General features: G+C 29.8%; 2 protein-coding genes across 2 annotated transcripts; both read right to left on the reverse strand.

Moving 5' to 3' along the window:
- Positions 1-2262: 2262 nt before the first annotated feature.
- Positions 2263-4463, reverse strand: LOC124821291 (uncharacterized). Its single transcript, XM_047293158.2, has 4 exons — positions 4178-4463; positions 3941-4030; positions 3752-3848; positions 2263-2653 (listed from the first exon to the last, which is right to left on the reverse strand). The coding sequence occupies exons 1-4, from the start codon at positions 4395-4397 to the stop codon at positions 2515-2517; spliced, it is 546 nt and encodes a 181-aa protein (XP_047149114.1). The 5' UTR covers positions 4398-4463; the 3' UTR covers positions 2263-2514.
- A 3501-nt stretch (positions 4464-7964) lies between these two features.
- LOC124821293 (Ankyrin repeat family protein) lies at positions 7965-11659 on the reverse strand. The gene is made up of 5 exons (XM_047293161.2): positions 11301-11659; positions 11010-11142; positions 9683-9807; positions 9418-9564; positions 7965-8357 (listed from the first exon to the last, which is right to left on the reverse strand). Exons 1-5 carry the CDS (start codon positions 11490-11492, stop codon positions 8226-8228), a joined length of 729 nt encoding a protein of 242 aa, XP_047149117.1. The 5' UTR covers positions 11493-11659; the 3' UTR covers positions 7965-8225.
- Between the last annotated feature and the right edge of the window lie 992 nt (positions 11660-12651).

Genomic DNA, 12651 nt, shown 5'->3' on the forward strand with positions numbered 1-12651 from the left:
AAATTTAAGATTCATTTACACAAAAACATTAATAAAACACACCTATCTATCAATCATTATATTCATCATCGTAAGTATTTACTTAATTATATACAAAATCTCCTAAAAATAATTGAGAATAAAATAAACATGCACAAAAGATAATATTTCAATCAATTTCAAATGAAATAATATTTAAGTGAATCCTGTAATATTTATGATAATTTTATAAAAATATAAATGTTAACCCATATTCTTTAAGTTTAAATGAAGTGTGATTCCTAAATATGAAAAAATTATATTAACCATTCGTGTATCTATGATATTCTTAATTTGAACGTGCCAGTAAATCTATCAAAACAGAGGAAATAATGAGAAAAACAGAGAAAATATTTTTAAATGTAGCAATGCATTCATTTCTAAATAAATTACGAATAATATTATGTGATATTATATTAAAAATTGAGTTTAAATCTAATTTGTTATCATAAAATTAGATTATAAGATAAACATTACTTTATTTATATATTATAAATTAGTTTTATATTTTATTGATGTAAAAATTTTAAAGAAGAAAAAAACACAAAAAATCACTTATTAGATTAGGTAATGATAGAGGAGAATTTATGCATGGATTATTTCTGAATTATTATTGCTAATAAGTTCATGTAAAACGAGATTTATATTTGAAACGGGAACTTACCAGTGCTACGAAAAACACTCAATAAATCAATATTTTTGAACTTGATAGTACAAAAGTAATGATATATTAATATAGATTGTTTATAATATTATATAATGTATGCATTATTTTTTAATTAAATTTAAAATATGTCAACATAATAATAATTAAATAATAAATCAATAAAAATATGATGTTTATATTATTTTAAAATATTAATAAAAATTTGTGTTAAAATATATTTTGTATGAATATGAATAAAAATAAGAATGCAATGCACCTTTTAGTGTGAATTGCAGCAATTTATGTTAAAAGAAAAACATCATATACTGTTTTTTTAGTGCAAAATAGAATATATTGAACTACCTTTGTCTAAAAAGTGATTTTGGCATGGTGAAAAGAAGGGTAATTAACTGAGACCAAAAACATCTTGAGAAGTTTGAAACATGGTGACAGAAATGACCGAAGTGATTTTACGTGACCAAACAGAACTTAACATGCCGATGAACAGAAGAGGCAAAGGGAAAAGGACAGAATTGAAGTGGTTTCTAGAAAAAACCCTAACTTTATGGTCATTCAACACACATTCACGTGCTATGTTTCCCTCATCACCAACTAATACATTCATTGGAAGACCGTGCAATTCTTTTTTTCAATCCATAACAACTATTTGCTTCTATGATTTTTGTGTATGAAACATAAATTCAAGTTTATAAATTAAGATTTATGTCTATTTAAATTTATCTTACTTTTAGTTGATATGAAATTATCTTTAATATTATATATATATATATATATATATATATATATATATATATATATAAAATATTTGATAGTGATGAATTTGTTTACTTTAAGGTCTAAGTAGATAAAACCTTGTTTTAAGAGTTTTAGAAAAAAAGACCTTAAAAATAATTTTATTTTAGTACTAATATATTTTTATTAAATTAACTATAAAATTTTGTTATAAAATTTAAGTAAATAATTATGAGTGACTATTAATTTTTATTGGTATTAAGAATTATATTTAATGAGTTGACAACTTTTTCTCAATAAATCATATAACTTTGTTTAGTTATCTTTATTTTTTTTCATAATCAATTATTATTTGTATCTTTTTTTTTTTCTGGTTATGACTTCTCATATACTAATTGGTTCATTGTTTTCTTATTGAACATTTTGTTAGTAGGTCAATTTAACACATTAATCAATACTCTACTCATCTCATTGATTTGTTGTTGTTATTTTTATTTTGTTAATTGAAGTTGTATTAAGATTATAAATACGCTTATTTTATCTGGTTTTATTTCTTGGTACTTTCGAGTTATGTATTGTTATAAGTTCTCTTCAATTGCAAGCTTATATTTTCATGCTTAAATGCTTTATAACTATAAGCTTATTAGGATTCTTTATTATGCCTTCTTCACTTTCCTTCAACTTTGAATTTTGCATCATGGTAACTTTTTACATTCAGAAAGTGTGTAATTTCTGAAAGCTTTTGAACTATATGGTTTTTATTACTTTCTGTTCTTAGAATGCTTATCAGATTTTACCAACAGTCTACTCACTTTGGATGTGATAAACCTGCACAAGAATGCTGGTAACACAACAAGCATAAAGGAAAATCATATTAAACCATCTAATGTAGGAATCAAGAAGATGTATGAGTTTTTCTTTCTGAAAAATTCACATAAATAAATCATGTGGGAAGGATTCAGAACAAGTTATGAAATCTGCAATAGGCCTAATTGTTTCTTCACCTTGTACAATTCTAAATGATAAAAGTTGTACACATGTTTATAATTTATATATGAAACCTTTTTCATTTATCTTTTCTTCTCTGTATGATCATGTTACTCTACTCCAGCCTTCTGCTTCAACATAGCTATGAATTTGTCCCTCTCAGCTGGAGACATTCCCTCTGTAGAACAATCTCCAACTCCCCATTCTGCTCCTCTTATGCAGTACTTGTTCTCAATTTCTTTACGGTTCCTGAAGAGCAACAAAGTGTTATTGTTTCTTCATGACAATAGATGCAACAAAATCATAAAGAAAAATATAACAGTTTATCGGAAAATGTTAGTTGTCAGTATTTTGTTAAAGAAGAAAGTTGAATTCATTATATAATATGTACTGTATGGCTAGACGGCGTATAATTAGGATTAGATACGTCTAAACCTATGAAATTCAGATAAAGGACACGAGGGCCAAGCGGCCAGACATGAATAGAGACCAAACGGATGCTAAACATCTCTAAAGAACCGTTACAAATCAATATTAAGAATAAGTGTTACTTAGTAGATAATGGATCAAGATGGGACCATGATTAGAGTTTTACTAATCCTAAACTCATCTCAAAAATTATAAATAGAGATCAAAGATAAGAGGTAGATGATGATATTTATCGTAAATTTAAGACTTTGTTCTAACCATCAATTAATATAATTACTAACTTAAGCATCAGAGTGACTTTGACAGATATTTCGAGAAGGTTTGGAATGTGAAGGAGGAAAAGTTTGATAAAAGACATTCAGAATTACCAAAGCAAATTTGAAGCAAAGCGTGAATATGTGATTAGTAGAGATACTCGATCCATACCCGAAACATAATACGTATTATTTTGTTAGTATTTTTTGAGCCAACAAGTCATTGTAATCATTAAGGTATTGCAGTCATAAGGGTTTTGTCCTAAATTTTAACATGGAAAGAAACTGAAAAAGAGAAGAAGTAATTTACTAATCATTCATCACATGACTAACATTAGGTTTCAAACCTTGAACCATTTGGTTGATAACTCATTCTATGATTATTGTCTAAAATTTACTACATAAGGAGAAAAATCTACACAGTTTAGTGTCAAAATACTATACTAGAGTGTGTGCTAACATTTCTACAGCAAACAATTGTGGCCAATGCAGTCTCAAATGTAAATGAAATACAGTCACAGAAAACACAGAAAAATTGATGTTGTCACAGAAACTGCATTCGCATTTAAAAGCTCAATTATCATTGACCATCTATATAGTCCATTGCAGCATCATTAGGTTTTGACTTTGCAAATAACACACGCAGTTAAAATAAAAAGATTACTTCTCTTTATTCAACTTGGATTGCTCAAGCAGTTTCTTCAGCAAAGGAGAAGACTTAATTCTTTCATCATTCTCTGCATATTTCTTCTGGTTTTCATCTGCAAAACAGAAATGATGAACCCAGTTACAGTTTCATCAATTTGAGCTGATTTCAGAAAACAGAAGCACAATAGTTCAAGTTAATTGGGACCGTTGAGATTTTTGAGAAAGTCAATCTGTGGTAGCTGAGGACCAGGAACAGCCTCTAGACCAGAAATTCCAGACATGAATCCAGCATTTGCTGCAGAATATGAAAATGCTCAGACTTTCAGTTAGTAATTAGCATGTTTATGCTTTGCCCAATGAATGAAATTTGAGCCAACACAACAGCACATAATGAGACAACATAATACATCAAAAAGCAGCATCACATGGTACTAGAATCTACCAGGGGTTGACCAAAGAAGAATGGCAAGTGAAGCAGCAAAAGGAACTGAGTTTTGAAGTGCTTTGCATGAAGGAAGAGAAGGAAAAGGCAAAGAAATTGAGTGTGTGTGTCTTGTAGATATTCTAATTTGAAACTTGTTTTGAGGGATGCTGAGTTTTTCAGTGAAAGAGGAATTTGTGGATGAGATCTGAATGAAAGAGGGTAGTGAAGTGGAAACCATGGTTGGCTTCTCCCTTCTCTGCAGAACACTGAGAAGGAAAAGGCAAATGAGATAAGGGAGAGCAGAAACAGAAGGCTCATATTGCTTCCTTATATAATCTATTTTATGTTATCTTAATTTTTTACTCTGGTATATTTTGCTTTAACTATTAAACTAGTGCACTTTTTAATATGGTAATTTTTATGTTTTTATTTAACTAAACTTAAATTTTCATTAATAATTAATATCTTATTAAAAAAATTAAATAATAATAATATAATAATAAAGTAGATATGATGTTGTTAAGTTTATTTTTCTTCTTTAAAATTTTATCACTTAAAAATTGTGTAAAGAAGTCAAATAGATTATGTAATAAGATCATATTGAATTTACAATGTTTAAATTGAAAACTATGTAAATATTACATTTATAAAATATTTAAAATTAATTAGGCAAGATTACAAGAAAAAAACTAAGATTTAATTATTCATTTAGTTCTTAATGTTTGAGATAATTTTTGTAGTCTCCTAAATTTAAAAATAAAGTTTTTTTTTCTTTCAACATTAAATTTGGGAGACTAAATGATAATGTTTGAAGGTTAGAATTAAAAGTTTAAGATTTTGATTTTAAACTTGTTTTAGCCCCTTCAATTTACTGTTTAGGTATTGAAATATATATATTTTTTTCAATTTTAAGAGACTTAAAAAAGTAAATTTGAGGATAAAAACTAGAATTATCCTAAATTTCAGATTAAAAATAATTAAACTAATATTTATACACTGATTTTAAATATCACCAATAATTAAATACATGAAAAGAAAATGGGATATGTATGGACGTTGGGTTGTGTACAAAAGAAGTGTAGAAAGATGGGGGAGTGAGAATGATGACCAGAGTAGTGCATAAAACCACAAATGCTTACATGAAAGTCTATCTGTTCGGATGAAGTTGAGTTGGCGTTAGGTTAAGCTCCCTCAGCACATCCATTTGAAAGTCGTCGAATGAAAAACGAATGAGAAGGTCTTTGAAAAGACACATGTACATGAAGAAAAAGTCTTTAGAGCTACCCTCCATTTCGTGGACCACCTTCTCATTCCCTTTACAAATAATGAGGTTGAAGCTCTAAGCATCCATAGAGGACTTGACAAAGCAAGCTTGCTCGGCAAGCCATTGCAGTTGGTTCCCCATGCGGAAGCAGGTGACATACTATCTCACTTCATAGGACACCCAATTATAGCTTGCCACGATCGAAAGCGATTAAGCAACCACATCCCCCTGATTGGCCACATTAATTTCTAATGTCACATCAGACTCGACAAAAGCGACTGAGCGACCTTATTAGTATCTACATTGTCAACCGAGTTTGACTCTCACTCGGTTGATAATAAAATCGAAGAAGAAACCGACAATGACACTGATGACGACAATGTGTCATCATCATACCTTCGGTCGCCCCTCTTCACGGACTCCTCAGATGACAAATCAATAGTCGAAAATATTACCTGAAAGACAAAGAAAAGTTGGACAATCGGTTGAAAGAGAAAAGTTAAAGGGAAAGGTGAAAATGACAAGCAAGACCTACCCCTATTTATAGCGAAAAGGCACCTCCCCGCTAGTCATTCTCAACCATTGGATCAAGCCAAATCCAATGACTCATAACATCAAACTCTGCGAATTCCTATCAGGGAAAGGCTGGAAGTGCCACACGTCTTTCCCTCAACAATAAGGTTTCAAAATTTTGAAAATCGTTAACTGCTCAATTGAACGGTCTAAAGGCCAACCAGATGAGCGACCAGGGTTGAGGTTACTTCAAAAGAGATCGAATGGCAAAAGTCTCATCCCATTACAAACACCTTCGCTTATCATGATAGGCTTGGGCTTGGTGTGTCTATGTATCGTATGACCATCCTATCAGCCACAGACCGAACAATCAACCATTAGTGAGACTCCTTCACAAACCATTATTGTGATTGCACGACCTAGGAGGTAGGTCGAACAACCAGTTGATGGAGAGATTAACTCTAATGTTGATTAACTTAAGGTAAAAAACAATTACCACCAATTGGATCACAGTTAGGTCGTTGTTAATCAAATGTCCACTCTAAAATATATATAAATATAAAGTTAAAGTAAAGAGTTAGGTGATAACATTTACTACAATATTAATATCTAAACTATCAAATGTTAAATTAACTTTAACATCAAAATATCTTTCAAAGATGCTCTTTAAATGGGACTAGACAAACATATATAAAAATTTTGGAGCAAAATAAATGATTATCTAAATATTAGATGATGACATCAACCATACATCTGAACCACTAATATAGGAGAAATCTAAGAGAAAGTAAAAACACAAACAAAACGGAATTTTAAAGTGAAAAAGATTGTTGCATAGGTAAAAAAAAGCAACGAAGAAGAAAAGCTTTGAACTGAAGAAGTTGCACAACAAAAGCAAGAATGATGAAAGAGAAAAATCGAAAAGAGAAAAAAGAAGGTAAAAAGAAAAAGTGAGCTGCCACAAACATTTTATTACTATTTTATTAAAAGAATTAGTATTTTTATTATTATTTTATTATTATAACATATTATATTACATGTTTCAATAGTCATAATTTAATAGTTTCTAATTATTTAGTTATAATTGATTAAATTTTATGATATCTAAAATTGATACTTTATTTGTAGTCCGGAAGACTTTTATAGTAGTTCCAAGTAATATCATACTTCATTTTCTATTTACTCATTTTTAGAAATGAAGATTCCAAAGAAAACTCACTTAGCAGTAGTATCACATGTAAAGCCAGGAGAGGGATCAATTATAAAGGAGCAACATCACTGCACCAACATGCATCTACTCCCTCACTCATTTTAATAACTTAAACACCTAATGAAATTATAATAACTTAAAATTAATTACTAATTTATATTAAAAATTATAGTAAATATTTTGTAATAAACTCGATAAATAATATGTTGTTACATAATTAAATTAACTTTAATATTATAGCCAAATTAAATTATTCGATATTTGATTTCAGTTAAGTAAATTTATCGATTTCAGTTAAGTAACTCTACCAGATTTTCCTATTTTTTATTTAGGCAAAATCTTACAAAACTTATAGGAAATCTGACGACATGTGCCTCACTTTGAAGGCGAGTTAGAGACACCACAAGTTCACAACATTTTCTATAAACAAAAACTTGCTTATATAGAAGTTAAATTTTGATTTTGAAGAAACTAATGAATAAGTTCCTTAAAATTAGTTATATATAAACTAGTTTTATTCTATGAAGAAACATCTTTATCTCATAAATAAATAAGTTAATTCAAACTAACCCAATTATGTTAAAAAATAGAGACTTGGGTGTTTTTTTCTTCTTTTGTGTAAAAACAACTAGTTGTGAGTTGTAAAACTATCCATAATTAAAATGCTCAATTTGTAGTAAATCTTTTGAACATATATTTAATTATTGTTAAAATGGATTATCTTGTACAAATTTTTTAGTTTCTCATCTTATTCAAGGAACACAGTTCTCAGTAATTATTTAACCAATAACATAGATTGTTAGAAAGATTCCTAGCACTCCTCAAAAAACAAATGTATTCTACATGTGTTTAGTATAAAATCATATCAAAACAGGTATTCCACATCTTTCTAATCTAAAAAGATGACAAAATTTTACAACTAAATATATATATATATAGGTAAAGATGAGTTTTTGCCTGAACAGTGGTATGATGGTCTGAGTTTTTGCAGAAAACCACTACTAATGAATCCAATAATATAACTACCACAATTCTGCTCTTTTATAGTGATAACATTTTCTCATTTTCTTACAGATATATTACTCCAACATGGCCTTGGCAGCATCGATTAATATAGGTCTTAATTCATCTGTAGCACGACCAAGTACTGTGTACCCTTCCTTGTCCTCCATATCCACATCTGCTCCATGTCTTATCAGAAGGAGAGCTACCTGTAAAACATACACATCAAAAAGGTTTATGCCCCAAGAGTTAATGTATAATGCTCAACAATTATAGGACTCCAATAACAAAACTGTCATCAAAACATTCCTCATCATTCATGAAATGTACTCCATATAACAAGTTACCAGATAGTTTCTTGACTAGTTTTGTCAGACATAGCCAACATCTAACAACTACTAGCCAGAATTTCCTTTTTCAAGTGCCAAAAGCAAAGCAGCAGTTTATTAGAGTCTTGACTAGAAAATGTTTGGGTATCAACTTTCATTCTTTATTGCTGAACTTACATAACCAGTAAATCAGTTAATAGTAGAATAGCAAATTATATGCCATTGCAACTAACCAACTTTTTATATTTAATATTACATAAAATAAGATGCAAAATGTAAGAATCAAATATGTATGAACCCTTTTGTTTTTAATATAAGAACCAAAAATTATTTATTTTATGAGAATTCCCCTCTATGCAGAATGCATGCATTCATTAATACTTAGAAGACCAAACCCTTACCACTATTTTTAAGATTAAAAATAAAAGATAGTGACTAGTGAGACAGCATGACAGAATAAGAAACGGTGAGGAACTAACAAAGTACAATTAGCATTACACAGCTCCATCCTAGCGTTAAATGCTTCAATGTTGTTGACCAGGCACTACAAGCAAGGCCCAAACATAATTTTAATTTGAAATGAGTGGGGAGAGATATCTGTTAAGAGTGCATCAAATAAAGAGAAAATACTTCACGATTCAGTTATGATTTTTGAACAATCAACATAGCATCCTCCTCCAAAAATTCACTTGTAAAGAAACTAATTAAGCCATTGGATTAATAAAAAACAAACAAATGAATGAGAAGTCACATCTTTTTCTTTATTACAAAGGTACATGTGAATTATGCAAACAAAAACATTAAGCATGATTAAAAGGAGGTTTGTCATCTAATATAATTATATACACATTTCTGAGTAAAATTGTTCAGATGGTTCAATGTGTACTTTTGCTATTGCAGAGTACACACGTGTGCATGCTCACATATAAAATAAGCATACCTCTTTGTTATGGTAAATCACAGCATTCATCAGAGGAGTTTGACCAGTTCTGTCCGTAATGTCAACCTCTGCTCCCTCTTCAATCAAAAGTTCACACATATCAGATTTACCAGTGCTAGCTGCTCGGTGCAATGGAGTGCTACCAATCTAAGTACAATACATACACTAAATTAGTCTACATGTTATCTTTAACAATGCGATTATGAAGAAAAGGGATACAGTGAAACTAGTGTTACAAACCAATCAAATGATTCCAGGCTACAACCTTATCCTTTATATTAATCTTGGCATCATGCGAGATGAGGATTTCAGCAATCTTCATCCAACCTTTGCTGGCTGCATAGTGTAAAGCAGAGCGACCCCCATCATTTTTCAGATTAACATCAGCTCCTACCAAACACGAGAAACAAGAACATTTTTGAGATGATTGATGAATCTTTAGCAAATGAAGTTTTAGTCTGGAAAGGTATAGGTTATCACACAGGAGCTACATTTTATCAATAGACTTGTGATTCTTCAAGATCAATTCCACAATTTACAAAATACATGCAGCGCACAATAGTAGCCTACATATTCAATCAACGATATAGAAAATGAAAATTAATAGAAATCCAAAATTGACACTTGAAAGCACCCGACAAACTGTTACCACCATTTTCATCACAAAAACTACATAAATTTAAAAGCTTCCCAACACTAATCCACAATCTGAACAGAGCAAAAAGATGGGCACAATGTGCAGTAAAAGGCTGGAACACAATGAACATGGAGAAAGATGCACATCAAGTCCTCAACTCTATTATAGAATACTAAGAAATTGAAATCAAACATCAGAGAAACACCATAGAGAAGATGACTATTAATAAGCAACTATAACCAAATAAATAGTACCAGCTCCAAGGGTTTTAAATCGTTGCTACCCTCACAATCCTTGATAATGTGGTAGACTACTGGCCAATGCAGCTGAACTTATGATTGTAATGCCTTCACAGAACCCCAAAAAATCTTGCATCTATAGGTCACAGTCACCGGAACGGTTTTCCTAAAACCATTGTACAACATCTTTCCTAATATCAAGTCTCACAATAAAGTTGCATTCAAATCTCTTAGGAAGTTAACTCAACTTTTAACACCGGCTTAGTAAGACTAGGTTTGTACTCATCTATATATTATTATTTGGCCATATTATGGAAGTTGTGACCATATCTATAAAAAATGTGAGATTTCTAACACTCCCCTGATGATTAGACATGTGAATAGAGGAATGCCAAATAACAGATAACACAATAAACACAACAAACCTTTCACTAGAATGAAATTTAAATCTAATTCATTCTTAAAAAACTTACTTAGTAAGATGAGATTTTCAACCATATATGTAGTATTATTTGGCCATATCTATATATTATGCGAGATCTCCAACCAAATCAATCATCATTCTTAGTAAACAGAAACTAACAACTTATCCACCCAGATTACACTTCAATTCTGAAGGGGGAAATGGTACTGATTGAGATAAAGAATAAATAATAATGATAATTAAGTAAAAAGCGATGTGTAGAGTAAACTTTAGAAAAGAGCATTATTTTGACCTTTGCTCAATAGAGTATCTACTATCTCCAAATTCCCAATGCTGGCGGCGGAGTGAAGCGGTGCCCAACCTTCCTCATCGACACTATTCACCACACAAGCAGACCCATCACAAGATAACAGTGTCTTCACCACCTAAACAAATTCATTCAAACAAACAACAATAAAAACAACGATTCCACCAACCAAAAAACCCTAATTTCAAAGTGTGGTGGCAAATGCACAACGAATGCACATTTATAACAATTGAAGGAAAAACAAGGAGACCCTTTTGAAAAGGAGCAAAAGGGTACCTGGGAGTGGCCGAAAGAGGCGGCAACGTGAAGAAGGGAGCGAGCATCTTCGTTTCTGAGAGAGAGCGCTTTGGAGAGAGTTTCAGCGGAGAGAGCTTGGAACGTTGCAGCATCACCTTCTTCAGCTGCTTTGAACAAGTCCTTCTCTTTCAAGTATTCTTGCTTCTTCTCGCTGTCCACTTCCATCTCCATCGTTTTCTTCTCTCACTGATTTTCACGTTTCTCTGGGAGCCACTGCACTGTAACGTCAAAATTCTAATGCATTTGGGATTGATTTTTTATATTTTTTCGGAGAGTAATGTTCGGAAAGACAATAACTGAAGATTTCCTCAAATCTAAGTAGCAAACACACAAGCGAAAAAAAAGGTAAATCACAAACTGAATCAATATATATATATACACACACAAATTATAAAAGATATAAATTTACATATTAATATTATGAATTATATTTTACTTTATTGGTTTTAAAATTTCTGTGTAACTTTTATTTTAAGGATTAATATTTTATTTAATTATTGATATTTGTAACAATCTTTTTAATAATTTAAACTACTAAATATTGATAGAGTTATTCATAATAAATAATTATATCAACAAAAACTCTAAAGAGTCAATAAGTCTTTTTCTAAAGTAGAAGCTATCCTACAAAACATATAACTAAAATCTATTAAAATCATCAATCTTCATCATTTCTCCACAAGTTAACACATATCTCATCATGTTAACTGCAAAATTAATAAAATGAATTTGTAAACAATTTTTCAAAAAATGAGGACTAATTAAGTTGATACATGCTAATAAAAATAATGACAAACTAAACAATTAAATCTAAAAATTTCAATATACATACCAACCATTTTAGTTATGATGAGTTACATACATTCTTAATTACATGTAGTATTTGATTTTATTTCAAGATTCAATTTCATCTCATTAACCAAAAATGCATTTTTTCTAATCAGTATCTTGTATCACACGATTACTAACATCATTAAGATTTACGAGCTTAACAACATATTGGATGAACCTCTTTATAATAACTTTTTAAAAGGAATAAAATAGATTTTCTATAAATTCAAATTAGTTTATAGACCATTTAAAAATAAAAATTAAAAAACAATTTTTTTTGACACACTATTTTAAATGAAAACGAATTTGATTTTTTTTTTCTGTTAAGTGTTAATAAAAAAATAATCTAATATTGTAATTTGAATTTTAATACCTTTTCTATTAAGTGTAATATGTTATTATTATTATTATTATTATTATTATTATTATTATTATTATTTGCTTCCCATAGTTAATTTTTTGGGAATTAGTCTTTTTGTTAGATCCAATCTACGTGTAT

Source organism: Vigna umbellata, chromosome 3, assembly GCF_029865625.1.
Source record: "Vigna umbellata cultivar VRB3 chromosome 3, Vumbellata_1.0, whole genome shotgun sequence".
In the NCBI taxonomy this organism is placed as follows: domain Eukaryota; kingdom Viridiplantae; phylum Streptophyta; class Magnoliopsida; order Fabales; family Fabaceae; genus Vigna; species Vigna umbellata.

Excerpts from the sequence above, each read along its gene's own strand:
- LOC124821291 (XM_047293158.2), bottom strand. The coding sequence starts at position 4,397 with ATGGTTTCCACTTCACTACCCTCTTTCATTCAGATCTCATCCACAAAT. Across the intron at positions 4,031-4,177 it reads TCTTCTTTGGTCAACCCCTG|CAAATGCTGGATTCATGTCT; the intron begins GTAGATTCTAGT and ends CATATTCTGCAG. Across the intron at positions 3,849-3,940 it reads CTTTCTCAAAAATCTCAACG|ATGAAAACCAGAAGAAATAT; the intron begins GTCCCAATTAAC and ends TCTGTTTTGCAG.
- LOC124821293 (XM_047293161.2), bottom strand. The coding sequence starts at position 11,492 with ATGGAGATGGAAGTGGACAGCGAGAAGAAGCAAGAATACTTGAAAGAG. Across the intron at positions 9,808-11,009 it reads AGATACTCTATTGAGCAAAG|GAGCTGATGTTAATCTGAAA; the intron begins GTCAAAATAATG and ends CGTGTTTGGTAG. Across the intron at positions 8,358-9,417 it reads TGATTTACCATAACAAAGAG|GTAGCTCTCCTTCTGATAAG; the intron begins GTATGCTTATTT and ends TATGTTTTACAG.